Raw genomic sequence first — 24,080 nt, forward strand, 5'->3', positions numbered from 1 at the left:
CCCCCTCCCGCCCCGCCTAGGGAAAGATCGGCGAGGGCTCCGAAGCAGAGCCAGGCAGGCTCGGTCGCAGCCGGGATCTCTGCCTGCCTGCCCGCTTGCCTGCCTGCTGGCGCGCTGCGCTCGCTCGGAAGGAGGCTCGCTCCGTGACCGCTTCTCCGCCTGGATGCTGGCTCCGGCCGCGGGACTGCTGCGCCTCGTTCTCCCGATGAGCGAGACGGGCCCCCTCGGCAGCGGCAACAGCCCAGTGCCCGCGCTCGGGTGGAAGTTTGCATGAGGCTCCGCTGCGCCTCTCTGCTCCCCTCGAAGGAAGGATTGGTGCCCGTTTGTCCTCCGAGACGTGCCTTCCCGAGCTCCTAAAATGAAGAGGGCGATCGCCGAAGGTAGGGGGCTCCGGGAGTCTTGCGGGGGGCTTCGCCGGCGGAGCCATTCCGCACGGCGGCTGGAAGCCGAGCAAAACGCGGAGAAGTTCCGAGGTGGCAACTTTTTCTCCAGCGGAGCCAGCAGACCGATGGCTGGCCAGCGGCCGCTGGGAGCCGGGGGAAGGGGAAGGGGCAGGGACCCCCAAAATGCTCGGCGGGACTGTGGGTTCGGCTCGGACTGCGGGGAGGGGGGAGGCATTTGCCAGCCGTGTTGTGGAAAGGAGGGCGGGCAAAGGATTCGCGGGAAACGGGAGCGGATGGTGGAGGCTGGTGTGTGTGTGTATGAGGAGCTTCTCGTGGGACAGATCCCGCCGTGGCCTTTTGGCACCTGTCCTAGAACAGTTCTGCCTCGGTGCGGGTGCGTGTGAGCGAGGGAGAACCCGTGTCGACGCCTGCACTTTGCAAGGAAGGCGAAGCAGAGACTAGCGTGTGCCTTTCTAGGGGCGGGAGGGGGGGGAATGTCCACCTCCCCCACCTCTTTGTGCTATTGCGGAGATGGGAGCTTCATACCCGCCGCCGCCGCCTGCAGCCTTGTGAACTGCCCCAAGCCAGACAAGAGGGCGCATTTGCCAGCCGGTGTGTGCGTGGTTGGGGTTGACCTCTCCGGCGGACAGGGCCGAGCACGCAGGAGCCGAGAGGGAGCGAGGAGGCTGTGAGGGAAGGGGGTCGGTGGCCCTTCGGATCCCGCTTGTGGCTCTTCCGGCTCGAGGTCGTTCCTCGCCTCGGCTACAGACTGTGAGGGGAGGGACGCCTTGCGCCTGGCCAGTGGAGAAGGGCCGCTGCTGGGCTGCCGATGGAGAAGGCGAAGAAGAGACTCCCGCCAGGTTCGGGCGACGGAAGCCCCGTCCAGCTCCCCCGGGCTTCTCGATAGCGCCCCCCAGAGGCCCCCAGGCCCTGCAGATCCAGCAGGTGTCTGCAGAGGCGCTCGTCTTAGGCGCGGCGGGGGAGGGAGGAGACGACCTCTGTTAGTGGCCCCCCACCCCCTGCTCACGTCTGGGATGGGGAAGGGAAGCGTCCCTTTCGGACTGCGACCTGCCTGCGTCTCTTGTCCAGTGAGGAGAGTGCAGGCTGGTCAGTCACCTGGGAGGGTCTTCCTTGCCCCCCCCCATTGCCCCCTGGCGATTAGCCTCATTTTCTCAGCGGGGCGCAGACGTGGAAAGGGAAGGGCGCGCGATCATCCGGAGCTGGGCGGTGGCGATTGAGGAGGAGTCCGGCCTTTGTATGTGAATGTAACCATTTTCAAAAACGGGATGGAGGTGAAGGAGTTGGGGACGCCGCGTTGTTCCGCTGGAAAGACTGCGTCGTGTTCGAGGCGTGTCTGGAAAAGAGGGAGCAGAGCGCTCCATACCTCTGGGATTTGAGCAGGCCCCCCGCCCCCGCCAGCAAAGTGTCTGCAAGCCTTGTTCAAAGTTTGCCAGTGTTCGTCCGAATGACTCTGTCGCGGGTTGATGTGGCATTCTAAGCAAGAGGGATTTATTCAGAGGGGAGGGGGCTGGGGGATAGCCCCCTCCTCAGGAGGGCCCACATCCCCTGGACGGATTGTGCAGGTCACATTTCCTATTAATCACAACAGCACTATAATCGTGATCTGAAAAATTCTCCCACCTGAAAGGTACCCTGTGAGGAGTGCCGGGAAGGATGCGAGTGGGCGAGGGGCGAAGATCCGAGTGTCTCCTCCTCCCAGTCCCTTTGAAGTGTGGCTTGCAGATGCAAGAAGGGGCCAGGCGCCGGTCCGAAAACGGCCCGGGGCCCGTATGGGAACTGGAGAGGGGCATTGAGGGCCTTGCCAGCCCGAAGCGTCGCCCCCGAATCGGTGCTCTGCTCGGCTTCATTGAAATGTGCGTTGGTAACAAGGCGCTAAAGTGGATTAGGGTTTAAGCAAAACGACGCGCGCGGCGAACAGAATGCTGTTGTGTCAGGCTGGGAATCGCTTTCGTTCCGGCTCGTAATGGAGCCCGGCGCGTAATCGGCGTGGAGGGCTACCGGCTCCCCGGGAGAGCTCCGCGCGGTCGTTGCCAGCTGAAGGGACGTGAGGGCCGTTTCAAACCAGACGTGGCGCGGGGAGTTCCGTGGATGAGCTCCCAAGCGGTTTGCACGACCCCATGCAGTTCTGATCTAAAGCAGCCCAGCTGAGACGGCCAGATGGGGAAGCAAATTTGGGGAGGGGGCCTTGGAGACAGAAATCGGGGGAAGACCAGGTGCTGGGAAGTTCTCCTGCTTTGCTTCCCTTTTCAGAGAGCCTTGAGGAGGAGACCTTCCCAGCAATTACTAACGAGTGGGAGTGAAACTTCGATTCAGATTCGCCACCTCGGGCCCCAAAAGGTTCCAAGCCAGCCCTGCGAATATTATAGCTTGCCTGGGTTTCGCTTTGATGTAGTCTTCCCCCCTCCCGCCCCCGAGATACTTAATAAGCTTCTCCTGCGCTGTTTTTGCCATGTTTGAATGCTGTTAATACAGTGTGATCTCAGCAGAGAAATCAAATAGACATCCTCGGCAAGGCAGGTTTTACATTGTTGTTAAATTAACAGACCAGCTGAAGGGAAATCTGATTTAAGTGTTGTGTGTGTATGTGTGCAAACACCCTAGAAATGCAAGCAGGGGGTATAGTCCCATAGAATGGATTCCAGAGCTCCCTCAGCCCTTGGGCTTCCTCATTCCTTCCCAGGGCTGGCAACTGCTTGCTTGAAGCCCCACGCAAGGACACAACTGGAGGAACAGCATAAACCAAGGAGGTGTTATAAGGCTCCTCTTGGCCAACTTATTATACCAGAAACCCTCAATTTTCTAGTCTTCATGATTGCAAAGATAACACTTGTGTGCAAACAATGCCTGGTGATATTTCATTTCTTTCCATCCTCATGACTAGCAGAAGCAGAAAAATATCCAAAATAGTCGAGGAATAGATTATGCAAAATAAGGAAAATACCATGCAAACATGCGTAGCTGGCATACTTTGTACTGGCTGCAGAATCTCGCTTTTCTTGATGCAGAATTTGTATATGCAGCAGCCTTGGATAGAATGTTTTGCCTTCCTCAAATGCATTTACAGCTTGCAGTCTTCATGAGTTGCAGCTGCAGCTGCAGGCAGCCAGATGTTAAGAAACACCCCCTTGTTTTCTCATTTCCCCTGAGAGAATGGTGCTAATTAAATAACCCTTTATTGTATTTTGTGTTCAAAGGTGTTAACAAAGAGACACATTTCCCTTCCAAATTTGGCAGAGGGTCATCTCCTCCCAAACAGGCTGTGGCCTGTCCTGGATTCTTATATATATTCCTATGGGGGGCATAATTTGGGGCTGGGGAAGAAACCAGATATTCTTCAGATTAATCCTGCAAAATGAGATAGTTCCAAGTACTTGCCTGGTTTGGGAAAGATGTCCTGAGGGATTTGTTAGTTGGTTGGACAAGAGGCAGGACCTGAGAAAGCAAGAGTTCCTTTCACATCCTACACAAAGAATGGGTAGAAACTTTGCTGGCCTTGTTATAGGTCTATGCTACAAATGTGTATCATTTGCACATTGGCGTAACTGTCATGGCTTCCTTCCAAAGCATCTGGGATCTGCCTTTTGGTGGGTGTGCTGAGATTCCTCCTGAAGAGATCCTTAGTCACCTTATCTCCATATAACTACAGTTCCTACCGTTCTCTGAAAAGAGGTAAAGAGCATTAAATCACTTTACATTGGGTAGCATCGATAAGACCCAACTGTGACTCTTATTTGCTTCCCTTGGCAGTCTTATAAAACATTTTGCTTGAAAAAGAACTCTAAATTTGCTTCAAAATTTACATTAGGCAAAAGGGGAGGGGGTGTTATTTGACTTCCTGTCATGGCTTTATTTGGAACTCTACCACTAAGTGTGTGGCATACCTGATTTAAAGCAAGCCTAAGGGTTGCAGCCGTTAAATAAAACCACGTGCTCCAGTATTGGGCATTGATTTCAAAGTTAAAGAGTAGGCTACTTACCATGAAAAGGGTATATATTGGGGAAGCAACAGAGAATGATTTTATCATCATTCTGAGCAGGCATTCTGCTAGTTTGGAAAGTACGGAGGAAATCTAAACTGGGAAACTCAGTTCAAATTTAGCCTTGAAGCATGCTGAATGACTTTGTCCCTCAACCTAGACCACCTCGCAGGGTTGTTATAAAATGAAAGAGAAAACTGCATGCCATAATGAGCTCCTTGGAGGGAAGGACAGGATGAAATTGTGGTGGTACTGAATGTCTTAGTCATGTGCTGAACATTGCTTTGTGACCAGTCTGCGGAGATTATTTTTTTTAATGGGAATCCATCAAGGCAGTTGTGGATTCTCACATGTCAGGCATGAGCCTCCACCTGTTGAAACATTGCTTGTTCCCTGGTTCTTCAACTACATGCGAGGTTGAAATCATGGAATACCTGTAAATTGTTGGAATTAAATAAAGATTAGCAACTGATGGTCACCGGGCCCATCTAGCCAATTGTCGGACCCTCTAGAAGTAAAAGAGGGTTGTAGATTCATGACAATAGGGACTTAACACAGAGCCAGTTTGGGGATGGGGCTTGGTGGTCTGGCCCATTGTGCTCCTCTTCTTCATCAAAACGGCTCTCTGGGATCATTTAGGTGCTGACCACAGAGGTATATCTAGATATCCCACGTAGCAATGTGCTTTACAGTGTTTCTGCTCAATCATCTTGGGAGTGATGGTGGAATTCATATGAACACATGAAGCTGCCTTGTACGAGTCAGACTATTGTTCGGTCACTGTCAGAATTGTCTACTTTGATTGGCAGCAGCTCTCGGTGCAGGTTTTCTACATCAGCTGGAGATTCTAGGGATTAAACTTTGGACATTCTGCACGGAAAGCAGATGCTGTACCACTGATCCCTGCCCCCTCCACAAATCAACCACCAGGCCACGTGTTATTTGTCAGGGCAGCCCTTTATAAAGGCCAGGGTTATTGTGCTTATTCACCATTCAAAGCACTGAGTCTGGTACCTGGGAAAAGTCAGTCTGTGTCCTAGAGCCTTCATTCATTTTATAGCCTTTGTAATTTCAGCGTGGTGTGTGGCTGTCATTTGCAAAATGCTGTTTGTGACAGAAACTCCATTAATCACACTACATTTTTAATGGATCTTTTCAAACTTTTTCGAGGGGTTGCATGTTCCCCATGTAAGCTTTCTAATGAAATCCCAGGAGAAGCTTGTAATGCTCGCCTACCTTCTAAGGCTGTGGTGTGGATTACTGAGAAAATATACACAACATGCTTGGAGTCCTTGAAACACATATTGGAAGTAGAGATGTTTGTGAAAATCCTTCCCTGTGAATTTTGATGTCATGTTTCTTAGATATCAGTTTTCAGATGTTTGCTGAACATTCATCAAATATTTGATATCTCTATGCTTTTCAAGTTTTTGATATTTCAGAGCCTTTGATGTGGAGAGTATTTGGCACCGGAAATGCAACAGAGTTTACTATTTTGACAGCATGGGATGGATAACATGCAATGTCATTTAGCAGTGGAGAGAATTTGAATCAATGGGATTTGACTGGTGACAGTTTAGGAGATTTGTTTCCTACTGGAGGCCTGCCCAGATATTCCAGAGGTATCAACACAACCAAAGAGGATTAGAAAACAATAGTTTGTGTGAGGTATATAACATTTCCTGGCTGTAGAGAAACAATGCATTATCTTGATGTGTGTTATTCCAGTACATTACAGAACAAATAAAATCCATCTTTCAGTGAACGTATCAGTGTGTTTCCCTCCCTGTATCCTTCTGTAACAGATTACTTCAGTCCCTGATGCAGTTGTCCAAACTCTCTTCTACAATCCATCATTGATGGTGCAGTTGCCAACTGGAGGCAACTGTTGCTGTAAGTAAATTGGGGATGGGTCATGTTTCACATCAAAACCTGACTTCCGATTTGGATTTTTTAAAATGTTCATATTTAAAATGCAATAGATGAATCTGAGATTTTTGGGCATCGTTGGAATCATTTTGAAGGTTTGTGTCCATTGGGGCTGCTGCTGTATTGGCTATTTTGCTCTGAGAAGTGGTTCTGAAGCCTTGCTGCTTACGATATTCAAGTGCTTTCCCAGCTAGCGCTTTCCAAACACTTTCTTGCATTTTCTCATGTTGGATGTACGTAAGATGTTGACTCATTCCCACCTAAGTGGGAGAAGCCGCGGTGTTGGGGCTTCTCAGGCTAATGAAAGAGGGATGTGGGAGAAGTAATATTCTGCAAGCCTGTCTGTGCCGTGCCCAATATGCACACCAGCTAAAGAGGACACTTTCTGACCACACTGCCAAAGAACTACTTTTGGCATATGCAAAGATTTGGGTGTGCCCAGGTGGAGTGCCTTTTTTTAAAAAAATAGTTGCTTTGGGGAGTATGCTCAGGTTGAAGAATCATTTGCCACATGATATGGCAGGACTGCTCCTTAAGAAACACAAGCCCCAGTCCCTGGGAGGGGCATGCCAAACTGGTTGGCTGTCCTTTGCAGCCACCGTGGATGGCATTGTGCTTTTGGATGCACACTGTGGGTGTGTCCAGGTTGTTCCCCTTGATTGTGCTGCAGGGCCTTGGGGTGTGCGTGTGCACGGCTGAAAGATAGGAGACACCTGAAGCTCTGCTTGGGAGGACGTTGCGGATAAGCCCACAGTGTCAATGAGCCAGGCTGTAATAATCTAGTTGGAAGGTGAGATTATACAGAATTACAAGTCATGACGAAAGAATAAACACTGTAAAAATGTTGACGGAGATGGGAATGTGCGAGGGTGCTTTCCATGGGTTTCTTCTGCATTGACGCAAGTATTGGTTGCCTCAGGTCTACTCTGAGTCTTGATGAGGCTTCACTACACAGGCACACTACCTTTTTGTGTTCTGGTGACTCTGCTGCTGATGAAAGAGCTGCGAAGGTTACACTGGAGGGTCCTAATAGGAGAGTGTTATGTAGGAATTTTTTTTTGGGTGCTTGTTTTATTTTCTTCTAATAGATCCATACAGCTACGTACAATCCTTGTCAACGCATGAAATGGGTTTGTTGAAGCTCTTTCTGGCCCTCTTGTGCCCCGCAGTGCAAGACAATGTGTTCCAGTGCCTCTTACTGATGGATATGTCTGTCTCATCCTTCCAAGTCCAGTCATGCCCTCTGTTAATTAATACCACTCATCCTTCCATTTCTGTGGGTTCTATTCGTATCTCCCTCCCCTCCATCTTGTGGCAGTCCATTCAGGATAATATTATAGGCACAAGTGCATGGATTAAAAACTCTCTTGAGAAATATGCGTCATGAGGACTCAAGAAGTAGATTTTGTAATGGATGATATAATACTTGCATGCTGTTGCTGAATGTGTGTGCTTACTCAAGCTCATGCTGAGGCATGTACTTTGTAGTATTTAAGATGTGGAACTCCTGGCTCACTGTTTCACCTATAGATACTTTATACACCTTTTTCTGAATGTGCACTGCAGCATGAGCTTTGCAGGCATCTTTATCATGCACATGCATACTTAACATGGACGTCAGAGAGTAAATAAATTGATTTGATGCAAGAAGATTTTTTTTTAAAGGAGGGAAAGTTATACCATATAAAGAAGCCACACTGACACCATGGAATAAACATCACAGTAGTTTCAATGAAAATATTGCAGATTTTGGCAAGGTTCATAATTTTGGGAACAATATTCAGGATTGATAGGGCTTGCATATTCAATGTGTATTTATTTGTTCATTTTCTCTGTGTATCCAAGCGATGAATGGAAGGATAAATTGCTAGATTAGCTAGTTCAATGGGTCCTCCTAATCTGAGAATTCCATATCTCTGTTGGCTGCCATTAATGTATATGAAGAAAAAGGAAATTCTGCGCTTAAGAGTGTCTGTAAATCAATCCTGTCCCACCACCCCAAATAGCTATGTATCTTGGCCTCTCTTAGTGTACAATGTTTCTGGGTGCAAAAAGTCCCCAGAGACTCATTGCATCGTTCTGGGGCTCCTGCAATATCTCTTCTGTGCACATCTCAATGGGCACTATGGCAGGCACTTCGCTAGTAAGCCAATAGTTGGGCATTGTGATTCTTCTCTTACCTGGCACATAAAGGCTGTTGCCCATTCCTGACTTACCTTCAGGCTTGGGAATATTGCATTCTATGAGCACAGCCTTTTGGACCAGCTTCATGGGCAGTCATTCCAATCAGAGAATCTACCTCAAGGGGAGATCTTCAGGTTTGATTCTGCTCAAAGATATGCAGCGTGAGCACATCTCCATTGCAAGAGGCTGCAAGGACGAGGTTCTGCTGCACCACAGAAGCAGCCAATGAATGGAGCTGACTTAATTAGGTGTACTCTCTTCCTCCCCCTGGACCTGCAGAGTTGTCTGCTGCCATCGCCTTCATTAAGAGGTATCTCTGACAGCCAAGCTCCTCCTTTGATGCTTCTGAAGGGGTTTGTTTATCTAGGAGGCAGGCAGAAGCATTCACAGCTCCCACTCTTGGGCAGTGGGGCGGGAGGCAAACCCTTAATAGCTGCTTTTGTCAGGACGCACAGAAATCAAGACTCACCAAGAGGCCAGCTCTGGCTCCGTGAAGGCTGAATGCACGGGAGCCACGGTCTTCTCCAGCACATATGCCGGACTGACAAGAAGCAGCGTTGTATGAAGCTATGCATAATTGGCTAATGAAAACCATTTGCACAATTTGGAGGCCTCTAGATTAGAAGAGTTTGAAACAAGGATCAGAAAAATTCATAGAGCGGGAGAGGTCTGTTACTGTCAATAACGTATACTGTGAGAGCCAGTGTGGTGTAGTGGTTAGAGTGTTGAACTAGTGCTGGGGAGACCTGAGTTCAGATCTCCACCCCTTTCTGGGTACTCTTGAGACAATGACTTTCTCTCAGCCTTCAAGGAGCTTAGAGTGGCATTCTCCTTCCTCCATGCTGCCCTCAAAAGGCTAAGAGAGAATGACTGGCCCGGTGAACTTCACAGCATGCAAGGATTTGAACTTGTATTCCCAGTCCTAGTCCAACCACAACGTCTCAATGTATTTTGCAATCTTTACAACATATTTCTTTGGCAGGTTGCTAGTGTTACCCTGATATTGTGGGTGGCAAGGTGAAGTGAGAGGTGGGATACAACCACCACCACCACCTTGTGCTTATATACCACTCTTCAGGACGGGTTAGTGCCACACTCAGAGCGGTTAACAAGTGTGTTATTATTATCCTCACGACAGACACCCTGGGAGGTAGGTAGGGCTGAGAGAGCCTTGAAAGAGCTGTGACTGACCCAGGTCACTCTGCTGGCTTCAAGATGGGGAGTGGTGAATCAATCCCAGTTCTCTAGGTTCGAGTCCTGCCACTCTTAACCACTATACTAAATTGGCCATCTAATGAGCCCACCTAATAACCCAGGGGTACAGCTGAGTTTCAAAAGGGGGGCATCCTGATTCACAGCTCAGTCTCTGATCATGGCTTACACCAGCTCTCTACTTCCCCCTCAACTGCAGTCTCTAGTCTTGTTTCTGTCATCCTGGGTTCTCTACAACCAAAAAGTCGGCGAGGTTTGGTCTGAGCGGCAGTATATTTGGGGGCAAAATTTGCTTACCCCTAGATCCACTGGATAGCCTTCCTCTATCTCATGGCCCTGCATTGGTGATTCAGCCCAGAGAAGACAAAGCTGACATTGCGGACACTTGTCCCCTCGTATTACCTTTCCTTATCTCTATATAGGGCTCAGCTGGGTAGGGAGTGTTCTGTGAACATTTGTGTCAGTGGGAACCCCCCCCCCCCAAACAAAACTCACCTCCCACTTGTCAGTCTTTCAAGAATTGCAGCAAGAGAGGATGAAAGCGTTAGCCTGCTTGAAGTGAGTGCAATGCAATGAAGCAAGCACCACCTTCAATATCAACTGGCGCTCTTGCTCCTCAGCCAGATCATCATAGCACCAAATTCAATTGGCTTCATAGTGTAGTGTTGTCATCACATTGCGATACAATCCCTGACTGTTTGGAAACAGTCAAGGAAGAAGAAGAAAATCTCTCCGAAGCAGGAACAGAGAGGGGGGAAGGTCTGCAAACAGACACACAATTTTTTTTCTGTGAACACTTCCCCCACCCCACAGGTGACCCACAAATTATGCCTGGTCCCTGGTATATTAGTTGCACTTGCATCCCACTTCTTCAAGCATTCGTGGGAGGTGTGCTCTGTGCTGCAATAGAAGCAGCTTCCAGGTTGCAGAAACGGGCTTAGGCTGTGCAGGACCTTGGAGAGCAGAATAGTAAAAAGTCCAGTAGCACCTTTAAGACTAACCAACTTTACTGTAGCATAAGCTTTCAAGAACCACAGTTCTCTTTATCAGATGCAGAAGGTATTCTTAAAGAGGGTGAATGCAACTGGCCGCTTGCTCCTAAGTGTCCTTTCAACGGTGCGGCAAGCTGGCTATCTGCAGTCTCCTTCCCAATGGCGAGAACATTTTTGGCACTCTTCTGCTACTTCCTTAGATTTCTGATCAGGCACAGAAGCCTGATAAGATTCTCGTTGTCACCATTTGAGTTTTACAGATGACCAACTTAATTAAGTAGCTGCCTGGACAGCCTGTTAATTTGTCATTTGGTAAATGGCAACCAACATTTATGTTTTAAGGTTTGGGGTTTTTGGTTTTGCTAGTTTTGGGATGGCATTTGATATGTGCTAGGCTACAAGCTCAGGAGTAAATAGCAAAATCAAATACCCCCCCCCCCCCGCAACAATAGCAAATAGCAAAATAAAATACCCGCTCTCCCTGCACAGAAAACTCAGTTGATCCTTCATCATCCCAACCAATGCCTTCTGAATTCCAGAGGTCCACCTTGCCTCAAGTAGAGATGCAGAGATGCTAAAGGGGCAGAATTCTAAGCTAGAACTCTGTTGAACGGCCTCAGATCGCGCTCTTTGCCTTCTCCAGCAGTGCTCCTTAGAAGTCCTTGTACAGTAGGTGGATCAATATGAGCTCCATTCCAGAAAGATCTGCACAGCTCCTGCCAGGTTCTGAGAGTGTAAGTTTGCCTCAGAGAGGGCTTTAGGGAATTCCCTCTGAGACTTGACATCCAGTGGTCTTGGGACCTCGGGAAGATAATCTTGCTTGGAGGATCAGAGAAGTCACCATCAGAGAGGTCAGAGGATTGGTTATACCACACCACATTTTTTATTTTGTTTGTTGTTCTGTAAAGCCATTCTAAGGAAGCACAAAGATTCCCCACCCCCATATGGTGGCTGAGATTCTCTCTTCATTTTTTTTCAGGGCGTTCATTTGCGTACTTTGCCACTAAAAAGCAAGTAAAAAGTGATGGATTAGTCTAAGGTGAGGTGTGTTTCCCCTATCAAAATGACAGATTTCTACAAGCCAGATTTGAGGGGTGGAAATATTGTAAATTGGTGAGTTTCCCATCACGGTCTGAAGGCTTGCAGGCACAATGGTGGTGTTCTTGGCAGCCCAGAGCTTCCCTTGACACAGTGCCCTGAGCATTTATGTCACAGCAGATTTCTTTGGTAGTTAAAATTTGTGCGCTTGTTTGACAACACTCCATATTGGACTTAATGTGTGTGCTTTTGCTAGGGTTGTGAGTGTCAGAGGACAACATAAAATACTCGGCATGCTTAAAGCAGTGGGGTGTGTTATGAAGGAGTGGTGTAAGCACAAGTGTCCTCATCCAGCAAGGGGAATGCATGCACGCAAACATGTATCCACGTTCGCACAGTCAATCTGGATGCAGCTGTGCTCTGTCACAAGGGCCCCAGTGAGCTAGCTGGATATGCCTGTTGGAGCAGATGGGGATGTATATCTCCCTTGGGAGCCACTCATTATTGTCAGCCACTGGCTGCATATCGCTAGATTTGGATCAGGCCCGTGAGTGTTTTTAGTGTAGGAGTATAACAAAGCACCCTGTAGCTAGGCCAAAAGTATGTCTTTGTAGTGTCAGCCAATTCTTTCTCATGGATACCCCTAAGTCATAGTGGCAGCTGTGAAGGTGGGATCTAGACCTTGGTCTTTGTCCCATGCAAATACACTCCTTAACTTTGGGCCATATGCACAAGCCATTGCAGATGGACCAGATCTTGAGTGGCTGTGCAACCTCTCCATCTTGATCTCTTGGAACATTACATTTTACGTTTTCCTTGCCAGATGAGTCCATTTAGGCCGGCATCCTGTTTCCAGCACTAGTAATTCAGATGCTCACAAGCTGGGCATGGAGGCTACAGTTCCCTTGTTGCTTGACTCCAGCATGTGGTAATCAGAGACTGCTGTCTCTGGATCTGGAGGTTTCATTTAGCTGTCGTGGCTAATTGCTGTAGATAGTCCTGCTATCCTCCCCCATGAAATTGTCTAATCCTTGTTGAAAGACATTTCTGTTGGTGGCCATCCTCATCTCTTCCGGATGTCAATTCTCTAGGATAATTAAATATGGTGTGAAGTAATGCATCCCTTTTCCATCCCTGAACCTGATGGCCACACATTCTGACCACCCTACCTAGCTCAGCCTGTTCTAGCCTCTGCCTGGCTTGATCTGGCCAGCCATTTCTTCTATCCAAATGCTTTGATCGGCTGTCTATATTTAAAGCCTTCTAATTCTCAAGTCTAGGCATAACCATTCATTCCCCTTGTAACTTCTCAGGGTTTTGTCTGATGACTCAATTTTAGCTCATTCATTAGGAACTAGTAAGAAAGCCGAGGGCCACTGATCTGTTAGCAAACCCTGGCATCCTTGCACTTTGTTTCAGAGCAATGAGGCTTCGCTTTCCTAGAAGCATGGCTTGTGAATGCCACTCCTGAGTGACAGCGTTTCCCGTGCCAAGGCAAAAACACTCGTACCTTCCTCTTTACACTAGAGGGCTGTCTGTCCCTTTCCCTTCGGAGGAAACACATTAGTCCGTCTGCTCAGAGCACTGCTGTCGCTCAGAGTCTGCAAACTATTCAACAGCGGCCCCTGTTCTTGTCAGGTGGGAGTCGCTTTGAAAGCTTTTATTTACCGCTCGCCGAGTCTATTTGCACTGCATACAAACATCTGCTTTTTTCCTGGTGCTGTTTATCACGTTGAAGCCATTTGTATTGAATGCTGCAGAGACCCTTTTCTTGTGTTTATTGAAAAAACGATTCTCTCTTGATTCTTCCAAGTCAAGGAAGGCCCCAAGCTTGGAAGCATTCCAGACCGGAGGCAGGGAGGGGGGGAGAAAGGATTAGAAAATGTTCAATAGGCAAAATGTTGAACTTGGATCAGGTTCAGCATTATGTTTATCTGTGAACATTTTGGGGAATTGAGGAACTGTATATGTATTCCAGCCTCAGGCACAGAAAGGACTACCGATATACAGCACCAGCTAGGCTTGCCAACTCCAGACTGGGAAATTCCTGGATATTTGGAGGTAGATCCTAGGAAAGCCAGGGTTTGGGGAGGGGAACAACCTCAGTGGGGGGAAATGCCATAGAATCCACCCTCCAAAGCTGCCATTTTCTCCAGGGGAACTGATCTCTGTAGTCTGGAAATGAGTTGTAATCCCAGGAGGGTGGGGTTGGTGGGGGCAGGGAGAGTGGGGTACTTAGTGCTCCTGCACCCACCCATTGTGCTAGAAAAAATGACATCATTTTTCAATGAGGGAGCACGTGCACATTTTTCATGTGTGCCTTCTTCCCAGGTACTGTCTAGGTTTCCCAGGCATTTGCTGCTGGCGGGCAAGGTCTCGGGTGTATGCACAGTGGAAAACCCTCTGGCAATCACCCACCACTGGTGGGCAGCCCAGGAAAGCACTCACTGGGTGTGCTACCAAAGTGCCATTATTGCGCTGGCCATGGGCATGCTCCAGTGCTTCACTGGAGTCAATTTTGGTCATAGGCTGAATTGGAGCACATTGGTGTCTGGCATGATGACATCACTTCCTGGAAGTGACATCATTGCACAAGCACTGAATCTACAAAAGTAGATTCAGGTGAGTGCAAGGTAAGTGCCAGTTGTTTCCCCCACCCCCACTCCTGCTGGGAGGTTATAGGGTCCCAGTAACCCTAGTACCTTCCTCCCTGCTGGCCAGTTGAGCAGAGGTGGGGGGGCAGGGACTGGGGGATGGCAACCCTGCCAGGCACCACCATTCTAGCTTGGTTTTGACACAAGGCAACGGAGTATATTGATTACTAGTAAGAATGGCAGATCCTCATATGACCCATTTTTGGTCAAATTGGCTGAAGCCTGGAAGTGGAATAAGCAGAAGGTCCTTCTTTGTAGACCAGACATGCAGAAGGGCAGGCTCATGAGGATTTAAACCTTCCCTGCCCAGTCCCCAGGGGACTCAGTTGCAGTGGCTGATGTTGCCCACTGCACTTCTGTTCTGTGCCCTCTCAGACATGAGCATGCATCATTCTTTCTTCTTCCTTTACTGTTGCTGTTAAAGGCATCGTTCAGATATGCATACAATAAATAACACATACACCTAAACAGAAATACAAACCATAATTATACCAATACATTCCCAAAGGTGTCCATAGATTGGAGCATCATTTCCCAGGTTTTAAAACTCTATACATTCCTTGATTGCACCAAATGAGGTAACCTAATCATACAGAATACACTCTGCAGTTTTTCTATCCCTTTCTCCAGTTGTGGAGTTAAAACATTTCTCCAGCATTAAACAAGTGTTCCATGCGATGCTGTGATGAGCCCACACCATTCCAAGCAGCTCCCTAAGCTAAATCGTAGCCTCTGTTGCAGGGCATGAAGTTCCAGTTTCATGCTGGAACTTCATGGAAACCTTGTTCATTTTTTATTGTTGTCCTCCTCATCACTGCTGCAAGAGGCCAGGGAAGCAGAGCGTTAGAGAGAGGGAGCTGACCTGTAGTTTACTGCCCACTGGGAAGATCTCAGATGGTTAGCCATATTAGTCTGCTGCAGCAAATTTATTCATTTATTTATTTATATAGGAGATTTTTATGCTACCTCTCCAGAATCCTGCTGGAGGCAGCAAAAGGCAAAAACGGGTCTCGCAGCACCTTTAGACCTGCTTATTGCAATCCACTGAGCAGTGCTCCTGTACAAGCCCCTCCATGCTTTTGTGCAGCTCCTGCCCCATTTCAGTGGGGCCTCGGTGAGAGGACTTCCCAATGGATTGTGACCCTGGATCCAATCTGTTTGTACCATCCATTTTGCACCTCCCCACCTTGCCTCATGGTGGGACTGCCACTGTGTAGCAAACAGATCCATGTTGGCTGTGAACACAGGAGGGTGACCCTTTAATGTCCTTGGGCTTGGGTTTGGGTTGCCAACATACAGGTGGGATCTTGAGATCCCTGGCCACATAAATCATAAATTGAGGGCAGATATTATGGCACCATATTCCCTCCGAGCTCTCTCAAATGCTGCCCTTCCCAGGCTCTTCCTCCAAATCTCCAGGAATTTCCGAGCCCTGAGTTGGCAACCCTAGCTTGGGTGTCATTTTGGCTGATCCAAAGCAACTCCTCCCCCTCTCCAGTGCTCTCTCTCTCCATCTGCCACTAATCTCTCTGACAATAGTGAGAGAATAAATAATTGTAATTACAGTGCCTGGCCACACAAAGAATGATGGATTGTGGGAAACCACTGAGAGGAACTGCTTGCAAATGAGGAAACAAATATGGAGAGGGCCTATTAGAGGCTGGCTTCATCCATCACCGCTGACAGGGCCCGGCTGATGCACAGAGAGGAAGGTGCCTCTTGCCCTGATTCTGCCACTTAGCTGTCAGGCCTTGGTGTACATGGGCAGGAGATGGTGTCAAACAGGCTGGGTCTTAATGGAATTAGCCTGGGGAAGGCAGGTGGCAGTCAGTTATCATGGATTGGTTGGAAACTGGGGTGCAGGGCTAGGTGAGGAGGAGATGGTGTGAGAATTCTCGGTCCTACTGTGTGCCCCAAGGTTCTCTCTTGTCCCACATGCTTTTCGACATCTATGTAAAACTTCTGGGAGAGGTAATCGAGATATGGACTGAGTTGCCACCAATATTCAGATGACGCTCAGTTTTATCTCATGCTATTAGCAGATCCCAGGGAGGCTGTAGAAACTGAACAGGTCCCTGGAGGCAGTTTTGAGATTGATGAGGGCCAACAAGTTGAAACTTAATCCAGGTGCTCCATACAAGATGGAGGTGCTACTGGTAGGGTAAGGTCTGACCCAGGAAATGGTTTATCTCTTGTTCTAGATGGGGCACACTCCCCATAAAGGAGGAGGTTTGTAGCTTGAGAGTGCTGCTGGATGTGGGCCTCTTGTTGGATAAACAGGTGGCAGCACTTGCAAGGAGTGCCTTTCTCCAGTTTCAGAGGGTAAGCCAGCTGCAGCTCTTCCTGGACAGAAAAGATTTTGTTGCTGTAGTACATGCCATGGTAACATCTATATTAGATTACTGCAGTGTGCTGTACGTGGGGCTGCCCTTGAAGACCATCCAGAAGCTACAGTTGTTACAGAATGCTGTGGCCAGAATGCTGATTGGTATGAGTTATAGGGATCATATCACTTAGGGTTGCCAGGTCCCTTTAGTCCCCCAGTGGGGGACTAGGAACCTGGCACTCATCCTCCGTGGCGATTGGCATCCCTTTGCGTGCGTGCTCCCAACATGCGTGATGACATCACTTCCGGGAAGTGACGTCATCACGTAGGTCAAAGGGTGGCCCGGCGTGCGCTCCCCTGCTCTCTGAAGGGCTGAATCCTGCCCCCCTCCCCCGCGGCCTCGATTCGGCTTGAAACGGGCTCGTTGCGGGACACGGGGGTGCACTGCGACAGGGCTCGGGCATGCCACGCCGCCTGGGGCATGCTGCACTGCCAGCGGGTGCTCCGGGGGGCGTGCCCCCCCACTGGCCAGGTAAGTGGGGTGGGGGGGGAGGAGGTGGGAACAGAGGATCCCCTGCCACAGGCAGGAGATTGGCAGCCCTAATATCACTCCATTATTGTTTCATCAGCACTAGCTCCTAAATTGCTTCTAGGCCCAATTCAAGGTGCTGGTGTTGACCTTTAAAGTCCTATACAGCATATTTTAAGGACTACCTGCTCCCATATGAACCTACCTGGTCATCTTCAGAGGCCTTGTTTCAGGTGCCTCCACCATCTGAGGCTAAATGCATAGCAACACAAGAAAGGGCCTTCTCAGTTAGGGCACCAAAAGTTTGGAACTCCCTTCCCAGGCAGATTCATCTGCCCCCCTCTATTGTTGTCTTCTGCTAGCGGGTAAAGACTTTTTTGTTTTGCTAGGTATACCCCCCAATAACAGTTATTAGCCCTCTTCCCTGTTCTTTGTGTTATGTTTTTGAGCATGTGTTTATTGAATTGTTCTTAAACTAGTTTTAAAATACTGTTTTAAATTGGTTTTTAGTGCTTTAACGTTTGCTGCCTTGGGCACCCTATTTGGGTAGAAAGGTGGCATACAAATATTTTAAATAAACAACCCCCCCCCAAATAAAAGGATTGCAAGGGGGCTGTAGTAGGGGGGGTGAGACATGGAGGCAGAGGTAGCTGAATAGGTGGGCAGAATTCCAGGGGCTCCTGGCTTATTGGGGAATCTTCTGGCAGGACATAATTTCTTCCCCTATTGCCCCACACTTTGGGAGCAATGTGATGAATTTTGGTGGCAATTGTGTTCTCCCCCCTTCATCAGCCCCTGTCCCCTCCACCCATACAAATGAATAGAGTAAAAGGCCCATTTTATTTTATTTACAAAATAAGGAAAAAGGCACTGCAGTCAGGAAAGTCCTTGTTAACATATTTCCTCTCCCTCCCCTTTGCATGTACAATAAGATGGAGTGGCAGTGGAAGAGAGCTATTGGTCAAATGAGAGCAGCAAAATAACACCAGATGTCAGGTGGAGACATTGATTGGTGCTCAATTTCTGGGTCTGGCTGGTGGAAAGTGACTCTGAACAGAGATAGTGCACGACGTCTGCTGAGTAGGATGGGTTCCCCAGCAGTAGAGTTGCATATGAATAAATCTTCCATTTCATGTGATAGCCTCATAAACAGGCCCATGTAGTGAGAAGAGCTGCAGTCTGCTCTTAAAATGGATCCTTTCATGTTTAGCTGATCTGCTGCAGCTCCTGGTGATATTTGAATGATGAGAAGAATGCATGTATATATTGCTGTGGTATGTATATTGCTATGGGTAAACTCCACCTCACGGACACACAAGACTTATATGCTCCTTGCCCCCCAGGCAGGTAAAGGCTGTGAGTTCACCGCCACACTCTACTTGCCCAACCTCCACTACAGCAGGCAGAGAGCCCTAACTCATATCCTCACAGGGTCCCCGCTCTCTTCTTCCAGAGGCTCCACCAGACTGGCAGCCCGTTCCCTATATGTACTCACTGCTGGTGCCAGGGTTTCTGGCGCCTGCGGCAATCCCCCACGGACTGTGTGATGACATCATCACGCGATAACATCAGCACACAGCGCAAGCCGGCAGCATTCGCTGGCGGATGGCTGGGGTGGCGGGTGGATGCTGCTCCGTGCGCTGCCCTGGCAGCGGCTCGTGGCTGCTGCGCCCGGCTGGGGGCGTGTGGCGGCGGCGGTACGGGGCTGGCTGGCTGCAGCAGCTGCAGGCCAGCCACGCCAGCTCTGCGGCGCGTGCCTCCACCCCCAACACCCCCTCCAGCGCCTCTCCGGTGCCCTTGTGCCCTGAGGCCACTGCCTACCTGGCCTTAATGGGCGCGCCGGCCCTGAATGTACTTCCCCCTCACCCAGCCACAGCCCAGGGCTATTGGGGAAAAGGGAACTCAGGAGTTACTTTTCCCTCAATATATACTGCCACCATTTAATTCACTCGGCCCATTGACCAGAGCCTTTGGGTATGTGTCTTATTTCCCCTCAGCTAACAACTTCAGGCCAGCCAGGGTTAAACAAAACAAAAATAAAAAGTTTATTTACAAGAAGGAACATAGGAGTGCGCAGTTTTAAAACTAAAAATCATACTGGGGTTAAACAGGGAAGGTTTCAGTGTGACAAAAGATATACAGCCAGCTCTCTTTCTGCTGCCTCTCTTAGCAGCATCTCAAACCCTTCCCCCTCTGTCAGTCTCCCAAGATCCTCCTTTTCCCTCCAATGGACTCTTACTCTGATTGGTCCAGCATTCCCCTCAGAAGAGGCAGAGCTGGAGCCAGTCCTGTCTGTCACATTTCCATGCGGCTTCTTCCTTATAGACACTATGCCTCTCCCTGGGCTTTGGTATTTGCCCAGGCTGTGATGAAAACCAGTGTCAGGGACCCAGGGAACTGCCTGAACTGGGGAAGGGGCTCTGGCTCAGTGGTAGGACATCTCCTTTGCACGCAGGAGGTCCCAGGTTCAGTCCCCAGCATCTCCAGTTAAAAGGACCATGTAGTAAGGGTTGCCAGGTACCCCTTACCTCCCGTTGGGAGGGCGGAGTACCTGGCACTTACCTTGTGTTGAGCACAAGATTTTCTTTTGCGCACGTGTCTCAGAGCCAGCATGATGACGTCACTCCCAGAAGTGATGTCACCACACCACCCGTATGAGTGCTCCCGTGCTCCGTATGAGGCCAATTCAGCCTGTTTGGGACCCAAATTGGCCCCAAATGAAGCGCAGAAATGGTCCCGTGGATAGCGCGATAACATCAATTCCAGAAGTGATGTCACTGCGCTGGTTGGGAATGTGCACGGCACATGCTCCTGAGGTGCCTGCTGATGGTGAGAAAACTCTGGGAGTGTGCCCCCTTCCAGCTGATCGGTGGGTAATCGGCAGACGAGGGGGAAAATCCCTGGGAGTTTGCCTGCCACTGGCAGGCACCTGGAAACCCTAATTGTAGTAGGTGATGTGGAAGATTTCAAGCTGAGACCCTGGAGATCCAATCACATTAGACAATCTTGACCTCGGTAAACCAGTGATGTGACTCAGTATAAGGCAGTTTGATGTGTACGTGTAAGTGGGTGCTAGCCAGGGGTGTTTTGCCACACATATAACCTGTATACTTACTAAGCCATGTTTCATAGGTTATAAAACACTGTATTGTGGTAAAAAAAATCTCTCTCTCTTTCTCAGCAGTAATAGCCTCATGGTTGTGGAGTGGATACCTGGCTCTGGGTATTGCTGTCTTTTATACCTTTGGAGATTTTTATTTTAGCAAGCAAAACTGTGAGCAAAATTTTGACCGTATTAAAATATGATGGATGAATAAAGACCACCCATTGGCCATTGTTGCTTGAAAACCCCATAAGCTTTGAACAGGTACTTATAGATGTGCAACAAAAAAACAAAATGAACTCAATAGGTTGTATTATTCACCCAAACTGATGGTTACCTAGCTGACTCTCCTGCAATTTCAAACAAAAGCCTGGCCCCACCACCTACATTCTACCTTTCAGTTGAGAAAATGAGCCCCAATTATATCTCCCCTACACATTCCCATTGAAGCCCCCTGATTGCTGGCTCTGGTGCCCAGCAGCTTCTGTGTTCTGGCCCAAGTGGCATCCACTTCCCACCCGTTACTTGAAAGCTCTGTGGAGGATGCAGTCGACTGCCACTTAATAATTCATTGCTCCCTGATTTCATGTCCTTGTAAAATCTCCATTAGCCCTGTAACTGTGGTTAGACCCGGAACAGCCAGTTCTGTTAGCTGGAAAAGCTTCTCTACCCCCACCCCCTTCTGCAAAGGAATCACAATTCATGACTTGCTGCTGCATTTTATGCAGCAATACTGCCACAGGCCCAGCCTGGTCTCACAGAAGGAATGATGACAAAGAAGAAGCGCGCAGTTAGGGCTGCCTATCATCTAGTAGTTGTCCATTCAGTATTTTGGTTTCAAGTTTGGAATTGTGTTCAATAGACCGGATGTTTGGGGTTGGGCTGGGAGATTTAATAATTTTTGTATCAACTGCACATATTGTTCACTGGGCTTGCCAAAACCTGTTTCTCTGGCTCTACCCACGGGCCAGGTATCTTAAGTGACAGGTTACTCAGCCTCTGGTCTGCTTGTTTCACTGAGTCACTGGACTTCATGAGACCTGTGGGGAAAGGCCATAGCTCAGTGGCAGACATCATTCAAAGGAGGAAAAAATCTTCATGCTGGTGTTGAGTAGCGGTTAGAGTGTCAGATTAGGATGTGGGATTGCCAGGTTCGAATCCGTACTCTGCCATGGAAGCTTGCTGGGTGAACTTGGACATGTCTCTCAGCCTAACCTATAAGATTGTTGTTGTGAGGATTTAAGTGGAGGAGGAAAGAATGAGTTGAAAGGCCTCTTTGGGGCCTGATCAGGGAGAAAAAGAAGGCTATAAATTCTTTTAAAATCTGAAATCAAGATCTTCATGTATTCTAAGAAGGGAGCTCTGAATTATGAAAATTTATGCTGAAATAAATGTTGTTAGCCTTCCATGTAATTTTGTTACAACAGACTTAATATTTAACCCTCAAGAATTAAACTCTCATCTATGAATTTAGGTATCGAACCTTCTCCAGATAATCTCTGACTATGTTTTCACCCAATATCCCATTGTGATGATTTTTGGGTTTCATAATTGATCACTGACAGCATTTCATAGTTACTAGTTGATCATGACAGTCAGGATTTCCTGTTTGACAGCATATGATGCTGTGATGCAATCTGGGAGAGTTTTTTTTATAGGGGACTGCTTTCAGACTGCTTACTGGACTCTGCCAAAGATCAAAACAGTCACTTAATAAGAGTCACAGCTTCAGATCCTGTAAAACTGTGCAAGTGATGGCTCAGTGCTAGAACATCTGCTTTGCACACAGAAGGTCCCTGGTCCAATCTTCATCACCTCCAATTAAAAGGATTGGTTGGCAGGTGATGTGAAAGACCTTGACCTGAGACCCTGGAGAGCCACTGCCAGTCAGAGTAGACAATACTGACCTTGATAGACCAATGATTGGACTCAATATAAGACAGCTTCATGTGTTCATTTTACACCTGAAATGCACTGCCACCAGACATGGCCAAAGGCTTTTAAAAAAAGGAGTCTACAAATCTCCAAAGGATATATCTGTCAAGCGATATTAACACAATGGCTAGATGGAACCTCTATGGTTGAAGGCATCTTTGAAGACCAGATGTTGGACAGATTTCCCAGAGGCACCAGGCTGGTTTCTGCTGGAATCACTGCTAGATTAGATGGGCCCTTGGCTGGAAAAAGTACAGAAGCAGGCAACCAAGACGATTAAGGGGCTGAGCACCTTTCCTGTAAAGAAAGGCCTGACCTGGAAACTGCAGCGGGTCCAAAATGCTGCTGCTCGTGTCCTGACAGGAAATTCATTCAGGGCACATGTGACTCCAACTCTGCAGCAGCTGCATTGGCTCCCCGTGGAATTCCAGATCAGGTTCAAGGTTCTGGTTTTGACCTATAAAGCCCTAAATGGACTGGGACCAGCATACCTGAGGGACCGCCTCTCCCCATATGTACCTCGGAGAGCTCTTAGATCTGCAAGTAAACACCTACTGGTGGTCCCTGGCCACAAGGCGGCTTGGCTGGCCTTGGCTAGGGCCAGGGCATTTTCTGTCCTGGCCCCAACCTGGTGGAACTCTCTGTCGGAAGACACTCGGGCCTGCCAAGATCTTGTATCTTTTCGGCGGGCCTGTAAGACAGAGATATTCTGCCAGGCATATGGTTGAGGCCAGCACTGGATCCATCTAATTAGCCTACCTGCCGGTCTCCTGTCAGTTGGGGGGGGAGCATATGGTCCATCTGCCTCCCCATGCTTGAAGAATTAGAGGTTCACCAACCCACACCTCCACCCTTTTCTTCCCTTGTGTATGGTGGGCTGGGAAAGGGGGAAGGGTGTCCCATTTGGAATGTGGATATCCATGAGATGTTATTTTATTGGTTTTACTTATTGTATCTTATTTATGATTGTGACCCGCCCTGAGCCTGCTTGCGGGGAGGGTGGGCTAAAAATCCAATAAAATAAGTAAGTAAGTAAGTAAGTAAGTAAGTAAGTAAGTAAGTAAGTAAGTAAGTAAGTAAGTAAGTAAGTAAGTAAGTAAGTAAGTAAGTAAGTAAGTGTCTGGAACTTTTCAGTCTAGAAAAATGATAGCTAAGTTGAAGGACAGGGTATGTTTATAAAATTATGGATGGATGGAGAAACTGGATTAAGTGAAGTAGGTTCAGGACAGACAAAAGGAAATACTTTATTCAACATGTAATTAAATTGTGGCATTCACTGCCAGTGGATAAAGGCTGTTTTCACACTGCTTACCGGCCACAGAACATCACACAAGCTCCCAGAACGACTACAGTTCTCGCACGAAATCGTGCCAGGAAGACACTGTTGTTCCAGGAGCTTGGCGCGATGTTCCGTAGTCGGTAAGCAGTGTGAAAATGGCCATAGTGATAGCCAAGAGTGTAGATGGTTTTAAAAGGGGGGTTAGAAAAATCCATGGCAGATAGGTGCATCAATGGCTACTAACCAGGATGAGTTAAGGGAACCACCATATACCTCCAGAGGCAGTAAACCTCTGAAGAGCAGTGCTAAGGGCCAGCCTCAGGGGCAGGGCTTGGCCTTTATGCTCCAGCCATTGTCTGCTGTGTGAAACAGGTTGCTGGACTAGATGAACCACAACTCTGATCCTTCAGGGCTCTTCTTGTCCTTATGATGATCCAGCCAGACTCTTCCCATGTCTGCACACTTTCTTACATTCTGACCCTCTCCTCTGCTTTGCTTCTTTGCTGTCACGTTAGACC

At 48.4% G+C, this 24,080-nt stretch overlaps 1 protein-coding gene across 1 annotated transcript in view; it reads left to right on the top strand.

Moving 5' to 3' along the window:
* The first annotated feature begins 345 nt into the window (after window positions 1–345).
* The window catches only part of RTN4R (reticulon 4 receptor), a 125,151-nt gene continuing 101,416 nt past the window's right edge, over window positions 346–24,080 (top strand). The window contains exon 1 of the mRNA XM_054996808.1: window positions 346–380. Within this exon, the coding sequence (XP_054852783.1) occupies window positions 359–380 (22 nt within the window). The 5' untranslated portion in view covers window positions 346–358. The remainder of the gene's footprint in view (window positions 381–24,080) is intronic.

Source organism: Eublepharis macularius, chromosome 13 (genome assembly GCF_028583425.1).
Source record: "Eublepharis macularius isolate TG4126 chromosome 13, MPM_Emac_v1.0, whole genome shotgun sequence".
NCBI lineage: Eukaryota > Metazoa > Chordata > Lepidosauria > Squamata > Eublepharidae > Eublepharis > Eublepharis macularius.